We start from the raw sequence: 24,491 nt of genomic DNA, 5'->3' as shown, positions 1-24,491 counted from the left end.
CCCCAGGTTGAGAACCACTGGTAGGCCTTCGTGAAACTACGCCTCCCAGGATTCTATCGCACTGAGTCAGGGCAACTCAAGCAGTGTCAAAAGGCATTAATCAGAATGATGCGCATGCGCAGCTTGCGCATGCGCATCCTAATCTTCAGCGTGCCTTTCGGAGAGGCTGTGCGCATGCGCGTCCTCCCGCCTTTTGGAGAGGAGACGCTATTCTGCTCGTGTGCCGCAAGGGAAGGAACTAGGAAGACATTCCGGAGTCGCGGGGAACTACATTCCCCATAAGTCCCTGCGCGCAAAGGCAGGGTGAATGGGTCCGCCCCTTGGCCGACTCCCCTCCCCGCCAGAGCGCCCGGATAAAGGTTCCGTTCCGTGCGCAGTGCGGCTCGGTGCGACGCGGCTTGACAACGAAAGAGGAGAAAGAGGAGGAGGAGGCCGCTGTGTGGGCGAGGCGGCGAGAGCAGCCTGGCCGCGTCGGAAACTCCACCCTGGTGGGAAGAAGACGAAGAAGGAGGAGGAGGAGGAGGAGGCGGGGAAGAGTCAAGGACGGAGGCCCCGGCGGGAGAGATGTCGGGGCCCCCCTCGGCCCGGGGCTCCGGAGGAGGCTCGGGAGGCTTGAACCGCGAGCTGTGCCGCGCCTTCGGGCACTACAACCGGCACCTGGCGCGCCTCGAGCACAACCTGCGCGAGACCAAGAAGTTCTTCCGCGACGTCAAGTACTCCCAAGGCCTCCCTGCTGTGGTGGTTGGGCCTAAGCCCGCGGAGGAGTCGCCTCAGCCTCCACAGCAGCAGCAGCAGCAGCCCGCCCCTTCGGGCCCGGACAGCGCCCCTGGTGGCCACGGAGGAGCCGCGCTGCTGGTCGGTAAGGAATTCCAAGCCCTGTCACAGGCCTCTTCGGGGCCTCAGGCGGAGCAGGGCAGCCTTAGGCCTTCTTACACCCACAGTGGAAGTCACAGCAGTCAGGCACAGGCCAACTTTGGCCCTCTGGGCGTTTTGGACTGCAACTCCCACCATTCCTCACAGCCTCAGGCCCCTTCCATTTCCCCCTCAGCCGAGCGGCTGAGGGGGAAATGGAAAGGGCCTGAGGCTGTGAGGAATGGTGGGAGTTGCAGTCCAAAACGCCCAGAGGGCCAAAGTTGGCCTGTGCCTCAAACTGACAGCAAACTCCCACTTGACACATCAAATAGCTGTCTATGTTGTAAGGCCGCCATGGGCTTGAGAAAGGCGGGATAGAAATATCATAAATAGATAAATCTCTCTATATAAAAATGTAATGTTCGTTTGTGGGGTTAACACCTCAAAAACCACTGGACGAACTGACACCAAATTTGGACGCAATACACCTACAAACCCAAGGAGTGACCATCACTCAAAACAAATTGGTTTTGTCATTTGGGAGTTGTAATTGCTGGGATGTATAGTTCACCTACAACCAAAGAGCATTCTGAACTCATCAATGATGCAGTTGAACCAAACTTGGCACACAGAACTCCCATGACCAACAGAAAACACTAAAAGGGGTTGGTGGGCATTGACCTTGAGTCATTGCTCACCATTGGAGTTGTAGTTCACCTACATCCAGAGAGCACTGTGGACTCAAACAATGATGGATCTGGACCAAACATAGCATGAATATTCCTTATGCCCACATATGAATACAGATGGGGTTTGGGGGAAATAGACTTTGACATTTGGGAGTTGTAGTTACTGGGATTTATAGTTCACCTACAGTCAAAGAGCATTCTGAACCCCACCAACAACAGAATTGGGGCAAACTTCCCACAAAGTACACCCATGACCAACAGAAAATACTTAAGGCCATCCAGTCCAACTCCCATCACCAGGGCAAGAAAACATAATCAAAGCCTTCCTGACAAAGAACCATCCAGCCATAGATATAGATATATATATATGATTCCCACACACACATATCATAGATTTGAAAGGAACCCCTAAACAAGGTCAATTCTATGTTGCATGTTCCAGAGTAGGCAAACCAGACAATCTCTACATCAACACAAGCATAAAGAAATTACATATATTAGAAACCAACACTTTCTCATTACTTTATTTTCCAGATCACCAGACTGGGCCACAACAATGTATGGCAGGGGATGGCTAGTCTATATAAATAAAAATGTAATGTTAGTTTGTGGGATTAATATAACTCAAAAACCATTGGACGAACTGACACCAAATTTGGACACAATACACCTATCAGGCCAACGAATGACCCTCACTCATAAAAACACTGAAAAACACATCAGGAGAGACTTAAAAAGCCAAAAATTAAAAGAAAATACATTACAATGCATGAGCAAAACCAGATATATGCACATATATACACAGAGAAAACACATATACACATACTGGGCCACAGCAACATGTGGCAGGGGACAGCTAGTAATAAATAAATAATCAAATACCACAACCAGGTATAGGAGAAGACCCTCTTTCAAATTTGCAGATACAGGCATTCCCCAAGTTATGAACAAAATAGGTTCTCTAGTTTTGTTTTTAAGTTGAATTCGTATGTAAGTCAGAACAAGTATCTTTAAAGTGTAACTTCAGCCATATCTATATACATAAAAATGCAATGTTTGTTTGTGGGATGAACATAACTCAAAAACCGCTGGATGAATTGACACCAAATTTGGATACAATACACCTATCAGGCCAACGAGTGACCATCCATCACTCACAAAACACTAAAAAGCACCAGAATGGACTTAAAAAAGCCAAAAGAGCAGAAAGATGCTACAGCGCACATGCAAAGACGACTCCTCTGGCAAACAAAACACACAATAGCATATCCACACTCTCTTCTGGTCTTCAGCTCCCAGCATCCCCTAGACTAGGCCCTTTAGGAGAGGAGGATGATCCAAATGCACTGCTTCCAAGATACAAGCTTTCTTCTCCTTGGTTCTCTTTGAGAGCATCCCAATTCCTGCATATTTCCAATTTCCTATTCCTGGACTGCAAGTCCCAGCAATCCTCCAGATAGATAGATAGGATATAGATAGGTAGGTAGGTAGGTAGGTAAGTAGGTAGATAGATCGATCAGGAGGACTGCTAGAAGTTGCAGTCCAAGAGTAGGTAGAGAAGGAAGAATGGGGAGAAAGAAGAAGGGAAAGAAAAGGGAGGAAGAGAAGGAAGGAAGGAGAGAAAGAAGGAGGGAAGATTGGCCACAGCAACGTGTGGCGGGTACAGCTAGTAAATAAATCAGATACCACAACCAGGTATAGGAGAAGATCCTCTCAAATTTGCACATACAGGCAGTCCCTAGGTTGCGAACAAGACTGGTTCTCTAGGTTTGTTTCTAAGATTAATTTGTATATAAGTAGGAACAAGTACATTAAAAAAATGTAATGTTCATTTGTGGGATTAACGTAACTCAAAAACTACTGGACGAATTGACACCAAATTTGGACATAATACACGTATCAGACCAACAAGTGACCATCACTCATAAAAACACTGAAAAACACAGCAGAAGAGACTTAAAAAGCCAAAAAAATAAATAAAAAATACATTACAACGCATGCACAAAACCATACAGACGCACACACAAACACACATGTATACACATATACATAAATTTATATACAAAAAGCACATATACACAGACTAGGCCACAGCAATGTGTGGCAGGGGACGGCTAGTGTATATATATATAGAGAGAGAGGGGGGGGGGAATCATAGAGTTGGAAGGGACCTCATGGGCCATCCAGTCCAACCCCCTGCCAAGAAGCAGGAAAATCGCTTCCACACAGTCCTATATCCCAATATATCAAGGCAATAAATCCCACATTATCTGAGTGTGGACTCAGATAACCTGGTTCAAAGCAAATATTGTGGGATCTTTTGCCTTGATATTCTGGCATATAGGGCTGTGTGGAAGGACCCATAGAGGCAAGCACACAGCAATGACAATAGCTAATACAGTCGCTATAACTAGAGTATGAGTTTATGCCCCCAAACCTCCAATTTTGCCTTGGAAACTGAGGCAAGTGTTCTTCAATGATAGATACTACCATTAGAATAATAGAATAATACAGTTGGAAGAGACCACATGAGCCATCTATGCCAACCCCCTGCCATGCATGAAAAGCACAATCAAAGTATCCCTGACAGCTGGCCATCCAGCCTCTGTTTAAAAGGAGCCGCCACCACGCTCCGGGGCAGAGAGTTCCACTGCTGAACAGCTCGCACAGTTAGGAAATTCTTCCTAATTTTCAGGTGGAATCTCCTTTGAAGCCATTGCCGTCCTAGTCTCCATGGCAGCAGAAAACAAGCCTGCTCCCAACTCCCTATGACTTCCCCTCACATATTTATACATGGGGGGGAAGTCATAGGGAGGAGAGAGGAGGCTTGTTTTCTGCTGCCCTGTAGACTAGGAGAGCTTTGGATAGACTAGAGAGTTTTGGATACCATAGGGAAGGTTTAACACTCCTGTGGGGTTTCTTTTGCTATCTGTGTATCTGCTTAGAAGATTTTGCCTCACTTTCTGTCCCTGTGATAATTGGATCTTGAAAAAAAGGCTTGTTGTGGAAACAAGGACTGGTGATAAAGCTTCCGTGGAGACACTGTTCCCTCATAATAACTCTTCCAGGAGTGAATTTCCCTTCCCAGGAACAGATTTCTCACACTTCCTGTTGTCTCATCTTGGTTCTTGACTATGAGTCATTTGTAAGTTGGATGTTTGTAACTTGAGGACTGCCGGTATTTTATGTAATGTTTATGATGATTACATGTTTTTAGCTATGTCGTAATCCACCTCAAGCCACAAGGAGAGGTGGGTAAGAAATAAAATTATTATTAAGAAAGATGCTGGCTGGAAAAGACCCTTGTGTGTTTGTTGTCTTCCAAACATCACTGAAGCAGGAGACATGGTCCCATTGGTCTTGGGATATCGGGCCACAAAGGGATCTTTAAGCACCTTTGAGAGAGGGGGAGATAAAGAAATGGGTAGCATAAGCTTTCATAGGTTGCATCTACACTCTTGAATTAATGCAATTTGATACCATTTTAACTTCTATGGTTGAATGTTATGGAATCATGGGAGGTGTAGTTTTACAAAGTCTTTAGCCTCTCTGTCAAAGAGTGCTAGTGCCCCACTAAACTACAACTCCAGGGTTCCATATCACTTTGACATGGCAGTTAAAGTAGGGCCAAACTGCATTGATTTGACAGTGTAGAGCACTGGTTCCCAACCTTTTATGACCAGGGACCACTCTCCAACATTAGTACCAAAAGGGTTACGCATCGGTTTTTGATCAACTTTAGATTTGATTTGGTTATTTGGGGTGCTGATTCAGAAAATTGCGTTGGATAGACCACATCAGCTCTAGTTTCTGATACAAAACCTATGCCATCCAGTAGTCACCATCTGGTCGCCCACAGAAAACCATATTTAATAAGCCTTGACACCATAAAAGGGTTTCTCAAGACCAGTCATTCTCATTGAAACGGTGTAATAACGGTGAGGCCGTGGACCATATTTTAGTTCTTGCGGACCACAGGATGGGATCCACTGGTGTAGAGCTAGCTCGAGACCAACTGAGAAAAAGAAGCTGGTAGCATAAACTTTCCTAATCTAAAGCTGTAGCCACACTACAGAATTGTAGCACTTTGATGCCACATAAACGGCCATGTCTCCATGTTGTGGAATTCTGGGATTTCTAAATTTGCGAGATACTTGCCTTTCTGACTTAGAGCTCTGGGGCTACAACAATTTACACAATCCAGGATTCCATAAAATGAAGCCATGGCATAATCTCGTCTGCTTCCTCAGATACATGAGGAGACTAGAAACAAACCTTTATAGACAGACTGTGTTAGAGAGAATAGCCATAGAAATGCAAAACATGTGGGTATAGTGATAAGGTGACAAGTTGTTGTTGTTGTTCATTCGTTCAGTCGTCTCCGACTCTTCGTGACCTCATGGACCAGCCCACGCCAGAGCTCCCTGTCGGCCGTTACCACCCCCAGCTCCCTCAAGGTCAGTCCAGTCACTTCAAGGATGCCATCCATCCATCTTGCCCTTGGTCGGCCCCTCTTCCTTTTGCCTTCCACTTTCCCCAGCATAATTGTCTTCTCCAGGCTTTGCTGTCTCCTCATGATGTGGCCAAAGTACTTCAACTTTGTCTCTAGTATCTTTCCCTCCGGTGAGCAGTCGGGCTTTATTTCCTGGAGGATGGACTGGTTGGATCTTCTCGCAGTCCAAGGCACTCTCAGAACTTTCCTCCAACACCACAGCTCAAAAGCATCGATCTTCCTTCGCTCAGCCTTCCCTAAGGTCCAGCTCTCACATCCGTAGGTTACTACAGGGAATACCATGGCTTTGACTAGGCGGATCTTTGTTGCCAGTCTGATGTCTCTACTCTTTACTATTTAATCGAGATTGGACATTGCTCTCCTCCCAAGAAGTAAGCGTCTCCTCCCAAGAAGTAAGGTGACAAGTTAGGGGGTTGTTTGTCCTCCAACAATAATAATTGAAACTGAACTTGTTACCATATCACCATACCCACACATTTTGCATTTCTGTTGCTATTCACACATAACCTTCTCATTCTTAGTTATGAAAGCTGTTCCTAAGCACTTAATTTCACGTATCTGAGGAAATAGACTTATGTCTATAAACTTTCTCACAAGAGACTGATTAAAACAAAATTACCAGACAATATCCTGTCTCTTCTGCACTTGGATAGTGATTGGGTTGTCTCTTTTAATTGATGGGCAAAAAAATTCAACCCAATATTGCTGTAATGTTGTGATAATGTTCTTCTGTTATAGTCGTGATATTGCAAACTATTGGCAGCTCTTGCTAGGATGTCTGTAACTGTGACTGTTTAGTTGTAGCAAAGTAAGGGGAAAGGGAAAAGAGAACAAAACATATTACAGATGGGTAGGACAAACAGTGAGGAAGTGAGGCAGCGTTGAAGACTGGTTGTGGGGATTTGCATGAGCAAAGTACCAGCAATGTGCAATTGCAGCAAGGTTTAAAAGTGATTATTCCAACATCAACATGTTTCCATTTGTTTAAAGAACACATGTGGTGAGACAATGAACTGGTGCGATAAAGTAATATATAAGCTTGTGCTATCATCTCCTTTCTCTGGGTATACTTAAGCAGGAAAGGTTTACACTGGGGGGAATTGCCAGTTTTGATGCAACTGGGAGAGACAGATGCTTTCTTGAGTAAGAATGAGGATGGTTTGATGCCTGCAAGGACACAGGAAGTGTTGGGAAAGGCTGGCAGTCATCCTGGGGTGAGGAAATGGTTAAATTCTTCCAGCAGAAGTTGGGGTAAGGGAGAGCAGTTGAGAGAGTCTGGAGAGGGAGAATAAGAAAGGGTTTCTTTAGAAAGTGATGGGGAGTTCAAGTAGATTCCATCGCTGTGTAAAAGTGTATTTGACAAGTTTAGATTTGGTATTTGAAGCTAGCTAAACGTTAAAGCTAAAGGTCTCCGGTGATGGTAAGTCTAGTCGTGTCTGACTCTGGGGGGTGGTGCTCATCTCCATTTCTAAGCTGAAAAACCGGCATTGTCCGTAGACACCTCCAAGGTCATGTGGCCGGTATGACTGCATGGAGCACCATTACCATGAAGGCGGTACCTATTGATCTACTCACATTTGCATGTTTTTGAACTGCTAGGTTGGCAGAAGTTGGGGCTAACAGCAGGAACTCACCTCGTCCCTTGGATTCGAGCTGCCAACCTTTTAGTTGGCAAGTTCAGCAGCTCAACGGTTTAACCCGTTGTGCCACCTAGCTAGAAAAAAAGGAAAGAACCTAACCATTCATGGTCTTATTGCTCTTTTCTCACCATCTATTAGAATTGCAGAGCATGGCAGGTGTAAGTGGGAATGTGGTTAATGGTTATGCATGTTTGTAATGCACACTCATTGATTTTATTTTGTGAGGTACCCTTACTTGTTTCAAGTTAGCACATTACTTTTTTAAAAAGCACTTTTAGCACTTTAAAAAAATTAATAAAAATGTGTGTCCTGATTTTCTTTTAAACTCAAAATCATTTAACTGTCGTCACCTGTGGTGTTATGGTGTTTGGTTTTAATAATCTGGAGTTTTCACAAATGAATCTTATCCTCTATCTTGGAATGATTTTTTGGATACGTTGTATCTATTGTTGTGTTTCTTTCTACCTCCCACTTCACCAAGATGAAATAAATCTATATCATTTAGTCATGTTTTCCTTCAACCCTGAAAATCTCAGGAATGGTAGTGATATTAAAATGAAACATGCATCATCCTTTTGGAATGAAGTCCTTGTAGGCAGGAAGCTAAATACATCTCTTCTGAGCAAACCCTTGGAAGGGATTGTTGGTGTTATAATGCTCCATAGTGTGTGTTGATCCACCTTGCTGCATCCTTGCTTTCCTCTTTCCTTAGACTAGAGGGTTGTATCCTAAATACCATGAATTCTGTCTTGGTGAATGCTGTAGTAAATGGGAAACAGTACTTGTTGAGACTGATGGAAGTGGAAATCATTAACTGGACTGGACTGAGAAATTAGCTGAATGGGGCAGCATATCAAAATTTCAGAAGTGGTGTAGCTGTAACTGGATGCAGCTTTAGTGTAGGTACACACTCAAGTTTTATAAAAGAGGAATAAAAAAGAGAAATGAAAGTGATGGATTGAGTGATCAATATAGTAAATCAAAAGCTGGACTGAGGTATAAGTACAGAGTATGACTCTGAAGGTTTAATGCTTCTTAAATGATTCCCAATTCATTTTAGACTTGAATTTGGAAATATATAACTAGTTGAAATATGAGTCTTCTTTAGAAACCACTTTTTAAAAAGATTTCAATCAAAACATTCTAGGTTATTCATTTTCATCACACAGCTTAAATATCAAAGGACGTGAGAGTCTTGCCCACATATTTGTTGGGTGGCATTTTCCAAAATGTTGAGCTTGGTAAATGGGTGTAAATTGAAATTATGATTAGATTTTAATACTTTATATGCTTAGGCTACAATCTTGTGATCTTGTGAAAATCTTCCAATATCTCTGACAAGACAAATAGGTTTCTTTAGCATTTGTCGTGGAATCAAGCTCCTTTCTGGAAGGCCGTCAAACTGGTATATGTACAAGGAAAGTAATTGTTTCAGATTTTTAAAATGGATTCTTGTGGAACAGAAAAGGGTACATATGGTTCATCTGATATTCTTAGACTGCAGCTCCCATTATCTCTTATCATTGGCTGTATTGGCTAGGAGTGATGAAAATAGTGTCCAACAACATCGGTCAGTAAGACATTTATCTTGCTATGCAAGACATTTTAGAGTCAGGTTGAAAAGTGTTGCATTTTCAAGTTCTGAACTCATTTCCACAGCAGGTGCTTGTCTTGTTGATAACCTATAAGAAAATGTGTTGTATGTTCATGAAGACAGAATAAATATACTCCAGTCCCAACTTTTTTAGTATTGTATAGGGCAGATTGAATATTACTCTGCACAGCTTATGGTGTCTGGCTTGGAGTTTGGCTTCTTTCAGTGTAATGGCAACAGGTTTAGTGCTCTGAGAACAAATCTGAAATGTGCTGTTGTTTTGTCTACTCTTCTTTTCCACCACAAGCTACAAAATCTTTAAATGTCTCTATCTCAGGTTTCTGGATCCCATTCTGGATGACCTAATACCTGGAGTTAAGGCTATTTTCAGTAATTTTTTTATTTGGTGAACTGTGATTTTCCTCAAATTACAGAGATAGGAAGCGAACTGTGTTGTGCTTTTAATGTTTATGTATGCATATAATTTATTTATGTCCCACCATTGAATGTTTGCCGTTTGTATGTTGTGCTCCACCCTGAGTTCCCTTCAGGGTGAGAAGGGTGGAATATACATGTTTTAAATAAATAAATAAATGTGCAAAAGGAAGAGAGAATATATCAAGCCCACAGCTTATTGTAGTTCAAATTCATGGTGTGATGAATCATATGAAATAAACTGTAAAGCATTGCATTATACAATATGACTATTTATCTTTTGTAGAGCGAGGGATATATAATTGTGTGTGTAAATTTGTTCAGACTTATTTAAAAGCAAAGCAACATATCCAGGTAGCAGCATGGGTTAGGTTCAAACATCATGGTATACGTGGTCCAATGCAAGTAAATGGTCTTATCGAGTGGCTATTGATCTCATGTTTGGTTTAGAAATCTAAGCCCTGAGTTGACATGACTCATAAAGAAACAGAGCCTTAAAAATCGGTTTCATTGATCTGTAAACATAGATAACCAAGCCAGAGTAATTGACAATGCTAATAAGCAATGAATAGTATTTTGGATTATTATATGATCTGTTGCTGTGTAGGTTTTATATGTGGGTGGAGAGTTACATGTGATTGCACAATTTGCTCTGCAGTGTTAAATTGCTAGTCTATGGTTCCCACTGTTAGAGGAGAAACAAAATAAACAGAACTCAGTTGAAGTAAATGTAAAAATTGCTTATCTAGATGTTCTCAGAGTTTAGTGCACTAAGGTTAAAAGTTCTAAACATTCACTTAAACCTCTTACTACGTGAGGAAAATATGTTCAGTTACTGTAGAAATAATAAAGCACCAGTTTCTATGAAAAGGCTATCATAGTTTAATTTTTTAACTTCCAGTGTTTTACAATAACCTTTAATACCCAGTTTTTGATATACAGCATTTTTATATGAAATTAAAATAAAATACTTGTCTTGCCCTTAGGCTTCAGATTTTTAAAAAAAGACCTAAAGGGGGAAAGCAATGACAACAAATGAAGGAAAACAGGCACATTTGACGACCATTTTTTAAAGCAACAGCGAGATTCTGCAGAAGTAAATGGCTTAATTTCATGTGAGAATTTCAACTGGAATAAGATCATTGAATTAATGGTTGAATAGTAAATTAAACCTTATCTAAGTCCCATTGATTCATTTTGTCTACTCCAGTTGTTTTTAACAGTTGAATTTAGGTCAATGAATTTAATCAAATGGAAAATATATACATATTTATTTATTTATTTATTTTATATACCGCTTTTCTCAGCCCTCAGGCGACTCATACAACACACACACACGCACTATCATTAGTTACCTTATTTTCTTAAAAATTCTAATTAAGGTTGCATCTACACTGCAGAATAATGTGATTTGACACGACTTTAATTGTCAAAGCTTAATGCTGTAGAATCATGAGAGTTGTAGTGTGTTGAGGAAGCCACAGTCTGGTAGAAAAGGTTAAAAACCTTGTAAAATTACAACTCACAGAATTCTATAGCACTGGGTACCCTAAATCACAATAGATTCTTGTGAATATATAACAAAATATAACATCTGGATTCAATAGCTAGTAAGAGCAATAAAATGTGCTATGTGAGAGTTATTATAACTATTACTATTACTATATTTATTTATACCCCACTTTTCTCTCTTGATTGACACCAAAGTAGCTTTAGAATTACTTCTGAAGTACTAAAAAGTAATAAAAATACTCATTTATTTTTATTTATTTATTAAAATGAAATGAAACATTTACTTCCCAACTATGGCGAAATATCAGAAGAACCTGTTTTAAAATCAGTTTAGAAAGTTCGAATGCATGAATCTATCTAAACCCTGCCTTCCTTGCCACCAAAAGCCTTTCCCCCTTGCTTTCTTGCTCCAAAAAGCTTTTTTTCTCTCACTTCCCTCGCCACCCAGATCTTTCCCTCTCTCCATCCTTGCTTCCAAAACTCTATTTCTCTCCCACCACTCATCCCTCCTTAGTGGTGCGTGATTGTGCTTTTCTTGCATGGCAGAAGGAGTTGAACTGGATGGCCCCTTGGGTTGCTGCTGCTGCTCCTCCTCCTCCAAAGTCTGGGTGGCCATCTATTAGGGGTGCCTTGATTGTGCTTTTCCTGCATGGCAGAAGGGGGTTGGACTGGATGGCCCCTGGGATCTTGCACTGAAATATTGTTTAGTTTATGTTTTCCCATGTTTGATATATGTACATTTAATAACCCCTGATCTAAAGCAATAAAGATAAGTTAAGAATCTAAAGGCAAATTCAACAATTTATCAATTTAAACGGAGGAAAAATTCTTCTGAACAAATCTTGACAAGAAAACCCTGCAATAGGTTTTCCTTAGGGTCACCATAAATCAGAAACACAGCAACAGCAAAAACAATTTTAATCCACATACATGTACAAATTGGATAAAATCATTAGACCTTTGGAGATGTTCATGAAAAGCCATGTTTTAACTTGACACTATAATCAAATACCACAACCAGATAGAGAGAAGGCCCTCTCCCAAATTTGCGTATAAAGGCAGTTCCCAAGTTACAAACAAGATATATTCTGTGGGTTTGTTCTTAAGTTGAATTTGTATGTAAGTTGGAACAGGTACTTTTTAAAGTGTAACTCCACCCACACACACACACAAACTTTGGATAGCATAATGAAGGGTTAAGATTCCTGTGGTGTTTGTTTTGCTGTCTGTCCCCCCACTTCAGAATATTTCACTTCACTTTTTGTCCCTGTGACAACTGGATTCTGAAAAAAAAAATGGCTTGTTGTGGAAACAAGGATTAGTGATAAAGCTTCAGTAGTGACATCTTTTCCCCTTGAGAATTCTTCCAGACTAAATTTCCCTTCCTAGGGGTAGATTTCTCTCACTTCCTGTTGTCTCACCTCCAACTCAGGGTCTGCCTATAGTCTAATGCTCCCATTGGTGAAATGCAGAAGAATATATTTTATGTTCTTTAATTTTATCTTCTGCCTTCTCCCAAAACCAGAATCCTACGTCAGATTTCAGGAAGCCCCTCTTGAGCAGTCTTCAGTTCCTGGGCAGAAATATATAGGAAGTGGTGATGCTTCTAATTAGCTAGTGCCAGGCTGTTTAGGGCTTTTAATGTAATTACAGTACATTTAATTATGCCAGTGTACTGGCACCTAGTATAATTGTGACAAAATCAACGTCACATGTTTCTTATAAGATGCCCCTATCTGCACTATGAGTGCTCCATATTGCACTACCTGCAGGTTCATCTTTAAGAAAAGCTCCACATAGAAGTCATTGTACTTGGAGATATGAAGTATCCAGAAATTTAGAAATCATTGGGTATTTTTTTCTGGATTTTAGGGCAAAAATGGAAAGGTTTGAAAACATTGAAAATAAAATATAACAAGCTTTACAGCATTATATGCAACTGCAGTTGACACTGTGAAGAACTAACTAGAGGAGACAGTAAAGATATTTTATTCAGTTTATCCAGAAAAAAATTACAAATAGAATTTACTTTATAACAGTTGTTTTTGTTGTTGTGCGCTTAAGTGGTGCTACGAAGATTCTTGACAAGAACTAATTGTTTTTGCCAGTTTATGAGGAGTAAAGGGAAAGCCCCAATAAAAGCAGAAACCATCCATGTTATTAAAGCACACCAAGTTATTTTGTCTCTGTTTGTTCTCTGTAGGGCCAAGACAATAAATAGCACTCATCACAATAAAACAAATTGAGACAAAGAATCCAGCATCAGAAATTACAGTTAAAAATAAAATAGCCCATAATCCATTTTCATTTCCCCCCAGAAAGAGATGATTTTAGGGAAATTCTCCCAGAATTCTACACTTTTCTCAAGTCATTAAATTTCTAATTGTACTAATTGAATCTATAAATTGCCAGTGCATGTACTATTTTGCTAAGATACCCTGTCCATGAAAGGAGGTAGATGGGAGACCAGTTAAAACTGTTCATCACAATAAAAGGAACAGAGACAAGGAAACCCTAAGCTACAGAGTCTATTTGGTGGGCCAGTAAAAAGAAAAAGAAAAAAAAAAGGGGGGGGGGGCTCCTCTCAAGTTATGTACCTGTTCCTTCAAGGAGGATGAAGTTCCATCCACAGCAGGTTGCTTTTCCAGTTCTTGGATCTGAAATCATTAACTCACATCAGCTTGGCCTCACTGAGATTAAACATCAATTCCTGCCCAATATATTATCCAGGCAATAGACTACCACAGTGGTTCTCAACTTGTGGGTCCCCAGGTGTTTTGGTCTACAACTCCCAGAAATCCCAGCCAGTTTAGCAGCTGATAGGATTTCTGGGAGTTGAAGGCCAAAACATTTGGGGACCCACAAGTTGAGGACTACTAGTCGACCACTTACATAGCCCCAATCGATTCTAAACCTCCAGTGATTTCCAGCAGCTTTATAAGGATGTCACACAGCATGGGAGATAAAACTGGAATTGTGTGGCATCTCACAGTGTTGTAATAGTGTTGGAAGTAGTAGTAACAACAACAACAGTTTTAATGAATGTATTATCTGCCTCTCCCTACGACCTGAGGCAGGATTCAACATAATTAAAACAAGAGATAAAACATTATTAAAATACATACAAGATACGCAGTGTTAGAATACAAGTTAAAATCCACTGATGAAATGCAGATTAAAATTTACAACTTAAAATTTTCTGGGTAGGTCTGCTGAAAGAGATGGGTCTTCAGTTGTGTCTTAATTCCAACATCTGATCTAGCTGTTGAAGCCCTCCTGGCAGGTCATTATACAATCCGTCTTGGGACGGATTGTATGGGAGAAGGCAATCCTGTGGGTAACCTGGACACAAATCATCTAGGCCTTTGAAGGTCAAAACAAACACTTTCTACTTTGCCCGGAAACTGTCAACCGGTGGAGTGACTTTAGTATAGGTGTAATTTGTTCACTCCTGGATGCTCCTGTGACCACTGGCTACTTCATTTTTAACTACTTGGAGTTTCCTAACTTGGTATTGAGAGGAAGCCCGATGTAAGGATGAACAGGAATCCCCATAACCACTAAACACAGTGCCTTCTTTTCTTTTCTTGCAGAGCCAATCTAGTAGAATACCATGGTATCAAAAAAATCTCTTAAGAAATCAGGAAAATCAACAGGGTAGCACTCACCCTGTCTTTAGTGTATTGTAGTTTGTTAGTCAAGAAACTTAGGTTTCAGTACCACACCTTGGTTTGAAGGTATATTGAAATGGGTTCAGGTATATTGTTCCTCCAAGAATGTTTGAAATTACCAGGATAACACACGTTCAAACCTCTTCCACTAAGAGACTGTTTTAGTGATAGAATGGTAATTCTCATATATTTCTGGAATAGTGTTTCTTAAACAAGTGAGAGATTTCAGAAAAAGTAAATCCCCAAATATCTGGCCAAGTAAAAACATGAATTATGCCTTTAAAAAATCATGACTTTTTGTTAGTTAACAAACCAAAGCCAGTGTAGTACCCTACGTTGGAGAAGATAAATATATATTTAAATACCCTTGAAACTACCCACCCAGTGATAGTGAGAAAGTTAAATTATTCTTGCGCTTGAAAATTTCTGCTTGGAAAATATTTATGCACATACACAATATTTTTTTACACAAAAATGCTTTACATTTAGGATACAGAAATAGTTTCTATTCATCTGGAATATGAATGCACTTAGAGACTGTCTCTAGATCAGAGATGGCTGCATTTGGAAGAAACCTGGGAGTGTTAATTAGATGTTACATTTTTCCCATCACAGGATTGAAGGTTGTATGTAAGATTTAGAAACACAGTGCAGTAATACAAAAGTTAAAACACAAACTAACCTTAATTTTAAAAACACGCGTTAGAAACAGCATTAAAATGACATTTAAAGTACAGTATTATAAAACTCAAACACTATAGTCATCTCCATTAAATAGTTTGTCTGCCACAACATGCTAAAAGCCGAATCTTTCCTTAAATAAAAAGGTATTTTAATTGCTAGTGGACAGCAGGAAGGGAATTCCCCAAGGAAGGGAATTTCACAACTTGGGAGCAAGAATTGACCTATGAAACTTTAAAGTAATATATGAACACGGAACACCAGATCCTCTGGAATCCAGGGGTTTTTTAAAAATGTATTTTGATTAGTCCACTCTTTTCTAAACTTGTGTTTTGGGTTTCTTTTTTTAAATGCTTCCTTTTTTGTGCTTTCCCACCACAAAACCTGACATTCCCCTGGTTTTGATACATTTCTTCCCATAAAGAATTTGTATACAGAATATGCAGACAAGAATATAATCTTTTTAAACAAAGCTGTTAACATATGTGAGCCATTGTGGTACATTATCTAAATAGCTGTGGTATTTTTTTTTTTTTGTATGTTGGTCTGTACTGACCATGCAATTTCTTAAGGGTATATCACCAAATTATTTTTTAATAATTCATTGAAGTTGTACCAATGTATGCATGCTCATCATTTTTATATATACATGAAATATACGTATACATGAAATATACCTTGTACACGAAGAAGAATTTAATTCAATCAAGTATCTCAAGCTAAGAGAATCTAGGAGGAATTTTTCTCTTGCTCCCCCCAAAAGGTTATATGGATATTGGAACCTCTCTCCACCCTTGCAGAGTCCACATGCAGATAGCTTCAGTACATCTTACAGTCCTTCATAAAAGATCACAACCAGGCATACAAAGACTCTGGCGCTTTGTTGCTGTTCCAGCAATAGCTTTTAATTCCATTGTGGCTGAATATGGTATCTCTACTCCCTTATGACTTTGCTCATATTAAACTTTGCCACAGGCCTCAACGGTTTTTTTTTTTTTACTCTTTTTAAACATATCTTAATATGATAGATGCTATTTTTATACATAAAATTCAAATATTTGTCTATTGGATATTTACCTTTAACCACAACTTTATATTTATTCACGGTACTATTTTTGTTAAACAAATGCTTTAACATGAGAAAAAAACCTGTATGCTCTTCTTGTTGCTGGAGCAGATGCTGTTGTAAGCTTTTCAGCTATCCTGTTCCCATAGTCTGAGATGAATTAACTTATTTCTTCTTGGGAACAACATAATTGGAACCCATGTGCTTGGATACTCCCTTCTGGGTACTTTTGAAGTGCTGATCACATGTTCTTTCAACTGATGTAAAATGGTTTCTCCTACGAATTCCTTCAGCATAAAAAATCATTTTGGTTGCTACACACAAAGGTCCCTTTCCTGACATCTGTAATAATACTGGTTCTCTAAGTCAGCAACTTCAGACGACTTCAGTGGTCAGTTTGTCAACAGAAATAAATAGCTTTATTCTTTCAGTAGGCATTGAAGTATTATTTTAGTGCTGTAGAACTTTTTAAAAAATTCTTGTTTAGTCAACGCATACTCAAAAGGCAGTTAAAATATTCCTGAAGGGTATTAATTAGTGATGGGCAACTGTCTGTATGGAGACCTGTTGGATGGCAGTGTTGTTTCCTTTTGCACATGCAATTTAATAAAAAATATATTTACTGCCTGTTGTTCAGCCTGACTATATTGCTTATTGCAGCATGACTGCCATTCTTGCAGCTGTGTAGAAGTTACAAGCCCAGACATTTTCAGACAACACCCTTGATTCCATTCTCTGGCTCTTAGTTATGTTATGCTGACATAATGCAGAAATTCTCACAGTTAATGGGTTGGATATTTCATTTATTAAATTGTGATCAAATACAATAAATGCATTTACATGTTAGAAGAACAAAAACAAAAAACCTTGAATAATCAGTAGGTTTGATGGATGTGCTAACTGAAAAAAATTAGTTGTGGTTATTCTGAAAAAGTTAACTTTGGGCGGGGCAATACTGAATAATTTTTAAAAACAAAATAAGCAGTTCCATTCTTTGTTCTTCATTCTGGAGGCCCACAGTTTGACTATGGCTATGCTGTGTAAAAAAATGACATTGTAGTAACTCTTAAAATCCAAAATTCATTTTCAAAGATAATTGTGTAAAGTAACCCTGTTTCTTGCATTTCTTGCAATGTTTTCTTTTATATCTGCCCTCATAAAATCATAGAATAATAGAATTTGAAGAGACCACATAAGCCATCTAGTCCAACCCCCTGCCATGCAGGAAAAGCACAATCAAAGTAGCTCTGACAGATGGCCATCCAGCTTCAGTTTAAAAGCTTCCAAGGAAGGAGCTTTGACCACACTCTGAGGCAGAGAGTTCCACTGATTGATAGCTTTTACAATAAAGAAGTTCTTCCTAATGTTCAGGTGGAATCTACTCTCATGTAATTTGAATCCATTGCTGTGAATCATAGTTTCCAGGGCAGCAGAAAACAAGCCTGATCCCTCTCCCTCTATGGCAGGCATGGTCAAACTTCAACATTCCAGGTATTTTGAACAACTTGGCTGTTAGAAATTGTGGGAGTTGAAGTTCAAAAACACCTGGAAGGCCAAAGTTTGCCCATGCCTGTTGTATAAGCAGGGATACTAGGTAGCCATTGCTAGCAAATGACACCCTGCATAAAAATAAAGGTAAACTTGCATATGTATGTTCAGATTAGAAGTTCATATACCATTTAATGTGCAGAGGTGTTAAAGCATTCATTTCAACATTCTCTCTTCACCTTCATTTTGAATGTTGGTTTTCAGGTTTTGCAGAAAGCATAGCTGGGTAGCCTGACTGTGGGTGTGCCGGAATTATTTTCAGTGGTATACTTTCTGTCTTTCTAATTATTTTTAAACTGTGTTTTATTACTCTGAATACAATACAAAATGTTGCTATGAAGCATTTGGGAAGAGATTGGAATAGAAATATTTAAAACAAAGATGTTCCGTGCTGCAAATTCTAGTAAGGTATGTAGAGAATGGTTCTTTGCAGTAATATTGATTTATACTTTTGTACAGAGTACCTTTTGGAAGTTGTTATGCTCCACCAAGAACATAGAGCAATATGGGTGAAATCACTTCCTTAGGCATTTGGCACAAGCTGCTTCTTGTATAAGAATATTTGCTAAATTAGATCAGCAGAAGTCTACACTAGTACAAGAAGGAAAAGTCCTGTTATTGATTATATGAGATATATGGGATTGGATCAAGATTATTGCAGCAGTTCTATACCATGTTTACAGGAATAGCTTCTATTTAACTTGATGTGGTTTACTTTTGTGTAAACAGATAGAGGGTCCAGTGTTCCATTGAAATCACTTTGAAAAATTAATCATTAAGTTAAATAGAATGAAGTTAAATAGAAATTAAGTGCAAGTTACCAGTTTGGAACAAGCCTGTAATCTATTTAAAAATATTCCAATAATATGGCCAACCTTTTCATTTTATTTTTTTTAGGCCACACTTAGAAAAATACCAAAACAGTGAAGACTACACATAATACTATTTTTAGAATTGTGTACTGCACAGATGTAAAGTTTGGTAATTGTTCATGTCACATTATACATACTTTAGCCATAACATTGCATAGGTATTTATATAGTAATTCTAATTTTCCCATAATGATTTTCTTAGAAATTTCTGGAATAACTGTTTGGTCACATAACATAAAAGAATGTGAAATCATTTCCATTTAGAGGATTAACTGCTATATAATAGTCAAAAAGTAATAGCGGAAATATAATAAAATTTAAAAATCCAAATATGTCTTTAGTCAACTTACCAAGAAATGGAATGGAAGTGCACTGATATCGGTATGTAGATTGGCATGAATGTGCACTGAGATTTAAGATCTGATATTTTCTGTTTCTTAGATCAGCTTTCTGAAATTTTAAATATTTTCACATATTGGAATCTACCACTCAAGCATTACTGCATTGCTTAAAACTAGGGTTATTTGAATGGTTATATAGAAATATCATCTAAATGGAAACATAAAAGTCAGAATTAACATAATTTTATAATGGATGCAGAAAAGTAGTCATTAAACCTGCCTGTAATTTTTAACCCTGGGAAGATAACCCTTACTTTTAGATGGCAGACAAGTGCCAAGTATTCACACAAAGGACTTATTTGAGGTGGCTGGAACAAAAAGAGATAGCAAAAAAGTACCAAAAAAAGAGAGTGTGCATTCACTGGCATAAACAGATTAAAAATATTTATGATTATCACGGGAATCTGTATGAATGTATTAAGTTGAGCATGATGTAGCAAAAATAGCTAGGAAGGATTGTTTTGGTCAGTATACTAAAATCTGAAATCAACCAGTGACGCTAAATGGTGGGAGTTTCAGGATTGATAAAAATAATAAAACTAATGTAATTGGACACAGCTCATAATGAAACTATGGGATATTTCTACTAGAAGATGTATTAATTAGTCAACTGTAGAAAAAAGGTTGGGCAAAATGCATTGAGGCTATCAATGACATCTATTCTTGTATATGTTATAGAAAACTGTGAAATAAATAAATAAAATAAATGTTATGCGGACTGTATATATTATGTGTTACCTCCTTTATAACTTTCAACACCATTTGCTGGGTAACACTTGCAGGTTGCAGTGGTAGTCCCATAACATTTGGTTGTTGACTGTTAGAACAGAAGGCTGATATATACACACACACACACGCACACACACACGCACGTTGTGTGTGTTTTATAGAATATAGCACATGTTCATGTTTGTGAATCCCTGGAAATAGGCTGGATTATAAAGCAAGAAGATATTGATAGCTTTTGTGTTGCTGCAGTTAGTTGTCAGTATTTAGGACTAGCATTGAGAGAAAGCATCTCAGTTTCATGTGTTCTGGATTATGTATTTATGGTACTTATACCCCACCCTTCTCACCCCCAGAGGAGGGCTCAGGGCAGCTTACAAACTATGGTAATAATCAAATACCAGATTCAGACTATAACGTAACAGTTATTGTTATGAATGGATTCTTTTCTAGATGTAAGGTGGCTACTTAATATTAAAGAAACCAAGACAATAAATTGAAATGGGCACCAGGGCTTCTTAATAGGCATGTTTCAGACATGATAATGGTTTCCTACTGGTCTTGATTTAAGAACATGGGAGCCAGGCTATAAGGAATGTGGGACAACCAGGGTTCCCAGAAACAGCAATTGGAATCCTGTTTCAAGTTGTTAAAGGGGATGAGTGTGGTTTACCAAAATAACTCGTAATTCTCTTAACTGCATTTAGCACACATGTCAGTTCCCTGGCCTGGTGGCTATGCCAGTTATTTGATGTTATTGTACATCAAAGAAATGGGCATCTAATTAATGCCTACTGTTTTCCTGTTGCTTAGGATTGATTACTCCACTTGTAGTCAATTTAAATTAATTGCCGTTGAGTGTTATTTTGTGTGTGTGTAATACTTTTGGCACCTCCGAGTGTCTTTCCTTGGACATTTCAGAAGATATAATTCTGGCAGATGCTACAGACAAAGGAATTCTTTGAATTCTTACATAAGAAGAGGTTAATAGATTTCAGTTAAAGCTGGAATTTTGGGATTTAGAACCAACTCTTCTATCAAGTTCCTAATCTAATTTTGGACAGATGGATAAACAGATTTTGGGATTTGACAGCTTAATCCAAAAAAAATGAGTGGTGTACACACATGATTAAAAGCTTTAATACCATTTGATTTTCACTCATTGGATATATTGTTAATAACTTTGGTATCATTTGTTTTCTGAATTCAAACATTCTCAGAAATTGCATATCAATCATTGGTCTTCCTTTTTTATAAATGAAGTGTCATTATTTCCCTTTTGAATATAGATGTATTTTCCAAAATGGTAGTGCATTCAAATTGTGGTCTTACTATCATTCAAATAACTTTTAAAAACTGATCTGAAAAATACTTTAGGAAGAGCTGGCCAAGCAGATGAAATAATTTTGTGTAACGCAGTAAATATCTTAATATTATTTATACTTGAAATTGAATACTGTCAATTGATTATTATGTTGTGACTTCAGTCCAATATTAATACACCATAAAGTGAGTCTTGAAACTCAGCTTTTGGGGAAGCAGGCATATAATTGTCCTCTTGATAATTTATTTATCGAAACAAATTACGTTAGAGTACAAATCCTTCAAGCACAGAAAAATATTGGACAAATGCTAGGAAAATATAGGTGTATTTCTATATTTGGGGAACTTGTTTCTTATACAAGAGATGGGCTGAACAAACAGTGGTTTGGGCTCAAATATATTCAAATAGCAGCGGTGTCCAAAATATTGGTAATTGAGTGCTCTGAACACAAAAGCACCAGTTTTATTTCAAAATTCACTGTACTTGTGAAATTGTATTTAAATACACCACTGTTTCAGTTTTTATTTCTGATTTATTGTTTATTATTATAGGGTATTTTAGGCTACAAAGAAAGAAATACTTCACAAATATTGGCAAAATGGAAAGTGACAGCTTGGATAGTTTCAACCTATTGAGTTTTTAAATTAGTATCCTCATTCATGTTAAGACGTCCACAGGTTGTTTAAAATACCTAATTTACTCTTTCATGGCAAAGATCTCGCAAGGTGTCTTACAAAAGTCCATTCACTTTGTACACATTAAATGACTATATAATATGCAGCAATGTTGCTCAGAGTAGTGGTTCCCAGACCAGTGCGGGTTTCTGAGCCATTGACTGCCTGTCACCTGAGCTGGCCAAGAAAGAAACAGTTGTTCCCAGTGGACAAAAATGTTGTGCCCATCTCCCACAACAGAGAGCTTTGAGAAGCATTTGTGTGTATGGTATAGTCTAATTGCATGCTCCAGTTCATAATCCTAATAGTGTCTTGGTTACTCTCCCACTTATGGTCTCTTCTGTAACACTTATGCTCCTGGCCCATAACATTAACCTCCTAGCCCAGCTCTCCGATTGTCGTACTTTCCCCGGCTCTATGTAGGAATCATTACACTTAGGAATCATGAGCCCGAACCCATCACTTGTTGTTCAGCCATGATGTTGTTATGATGTTGTCTGATTATGATGTTTCATTGATTTTTTTTGTTGTTGCTCTGGCAATAGAAATATAAGGAAATCCGAACAATGCTCTTGCTCAGATATGCTATGGATTGTCTTGACATTTTGTCTTCTAGAGCTCTCTACATGTATATTATAAGCAGTAATGTAACAGGTCACAGAACTGGATCTCTTCACAGTGGAGGGTTGCTGCTGTTAATTAACAATTTCAGCAAAGGCCTAGTGTTTCTTTCCATTCCTCTGACCTCAGCAGAACAGTTTTTGGATCGATTCATTTTACAATAATGCTTTAATTTTAAACTGCAGATGAAAAGCACAAAGTTTGGTGATTAGGTTGCTGCCGCCATCAACTCTGCTTGCTGCTTACTGTGCAAAAGGAAAAAGTTAAACTTGTTGACTCTCAGCCAGATACTACCTGGTCTAATTAACAGCATCCATGCAAGAGTCTTTCCAGCTCAGGAGTTTGTATTTCTGGGGAGAATTCTGTACTGAGAAGAGATTTTGAAATCTTCAATAGAAATTCATCCAACAAATAGAAGTGCTAATGTGTTTCTTGTTCTTCCACTTTTTTAGGGCAGCTGAGTTCAATTGCCTTTCCCCGACATGAGGAGGAGTACCTCCAGCTGACAGTAAGCTGTCATCCATGCCTTTTAATCTTTGGTCAGAACTGTAATGCCAAATGCCAGTTGCTCAACATGCTCTTGGGGGACAGACTGCTGCCTACCAACAAAATCAGCAGTGAGGAAAACTGCAAGAGGCGTCGAATTCACTTCACACATGGAAGACAAACACGGATCAGTTTAGCTTTACCTGGACAGTATGAATTAGTTCATAACTTGGCAGCTCATCAAGGTAGATGGGAAACAATACCTGAGGAAGACTTGGAAATCCATGAAGATAATGAGGATTTGGCACACCGGATCGCAGAGCTGGAAGTTACGCTGAATCACACGTTGTTGCAGGTACTGATGAAAACCAGCATGTATGTACTTAACTGATACATTTTAACTCATAATAATGTGAGTTTTGCCAGAAAGTTTTTAAAAATGGATACTGTATTTCTCTGTTTTGATTGTAGATGAGTAAATTCTACATAAAACCAGATAACTCCAGAAGCATGAGTCAGCTTCACTGCACTCCTAAATATGATTGTAGAACCCAAGATCTGCTTCAGTATATACACACTCTCTTTTTCTTTTCAGTCCATCTGTGTACTCTGGAGGTTGTAGTTTGCAGCAGGAAAGGTTTGGCTGGAAGGGGAATATTGATTTTTCCCTTTCTGTCAGTTTCAGCACACCATTTGCTTTACCCCCTGCCCAGTTCCCAAACCTATAGCTGGAAGGCTTATATCAAGATGACAGTGTCTTTCAAATTCATTCCAAATATCTGGGGTTGAAGACAGATCTGTATTAAAAACATCACTCACAGCAACAGCCTGAATTGTAGCCACATTGGATCTTATATGACAAGAAAGGTGGGATATAAAGTACTGTAAAGCAAAATGAATTTTCCTTGTTTTGCAGCTGACATGGCAGTCAAACATATTAATGAATTACATGCTGGCTCACCAATCAGACTTGGGCCTTTCTCCTGCAAGGGGTGTGTATGTGGCATTGGCTTTAATGATCAGAACTGCTTTAAAATTTGGTGGGGGAATGATTTTGGCAGCTGTGTAAAGGACCAGCTAGCTTGCCCCATTCACTCTCAGCCTGCAAATCAAAGATACATACCATTTGAGCCCAATAAATGAGCTTTCAGATTGCTTCTCTATGGTTGCTTTTGTTTTCATCCCA

General features: G+C 38.8%; 1 protein-coding gene across 1 annotated transcript in view; it reads left to right on the top strand.

Annotated features, from left to right (window-relative positions):
* The first annotated feature begins 202 nt into the window (after nt 1–202).
* The window catches only part of DSTYK (dual serine/threonine and tyrosine protein kinase), a 52,303-nt gene continuing 28,014 nt past the window's right edge, over nt 203–24,491 (top strand). The window contains exons 1-2 of the mRNA XM_067468051.1: nt 203–859; nt 23,272–23,660. Coding sequence (XP_067324152.1) covers nt 565–859; nt 23,272–23,660 — 684 coding nt within the window. The 5' untranslated portion in view covers nt 203–564. The remainder of the gene's footprint in view (nt 860–23,271; nt 23,661–24,491) is intronic.

Source organism: Anolis sagrei, chromosome 4 (assembly GCF_037176765.1).
Source record: "Anolis sagrei isolate rAnoSag1 chromosome 4, rAnoSag1.mat, whole genome shotgun sequence".
Classification (NCBI taxonomy): Eukaryota; Metazoa; Chordata; class Lepidosauria; order Squamata; family Dactyloidae; genus Anolis; species Anolis sagrei.
Note: the sequence above shows the minus strand (reverse complement) of the source record. Positions and strands in the feature narration are given on the sequence as shown.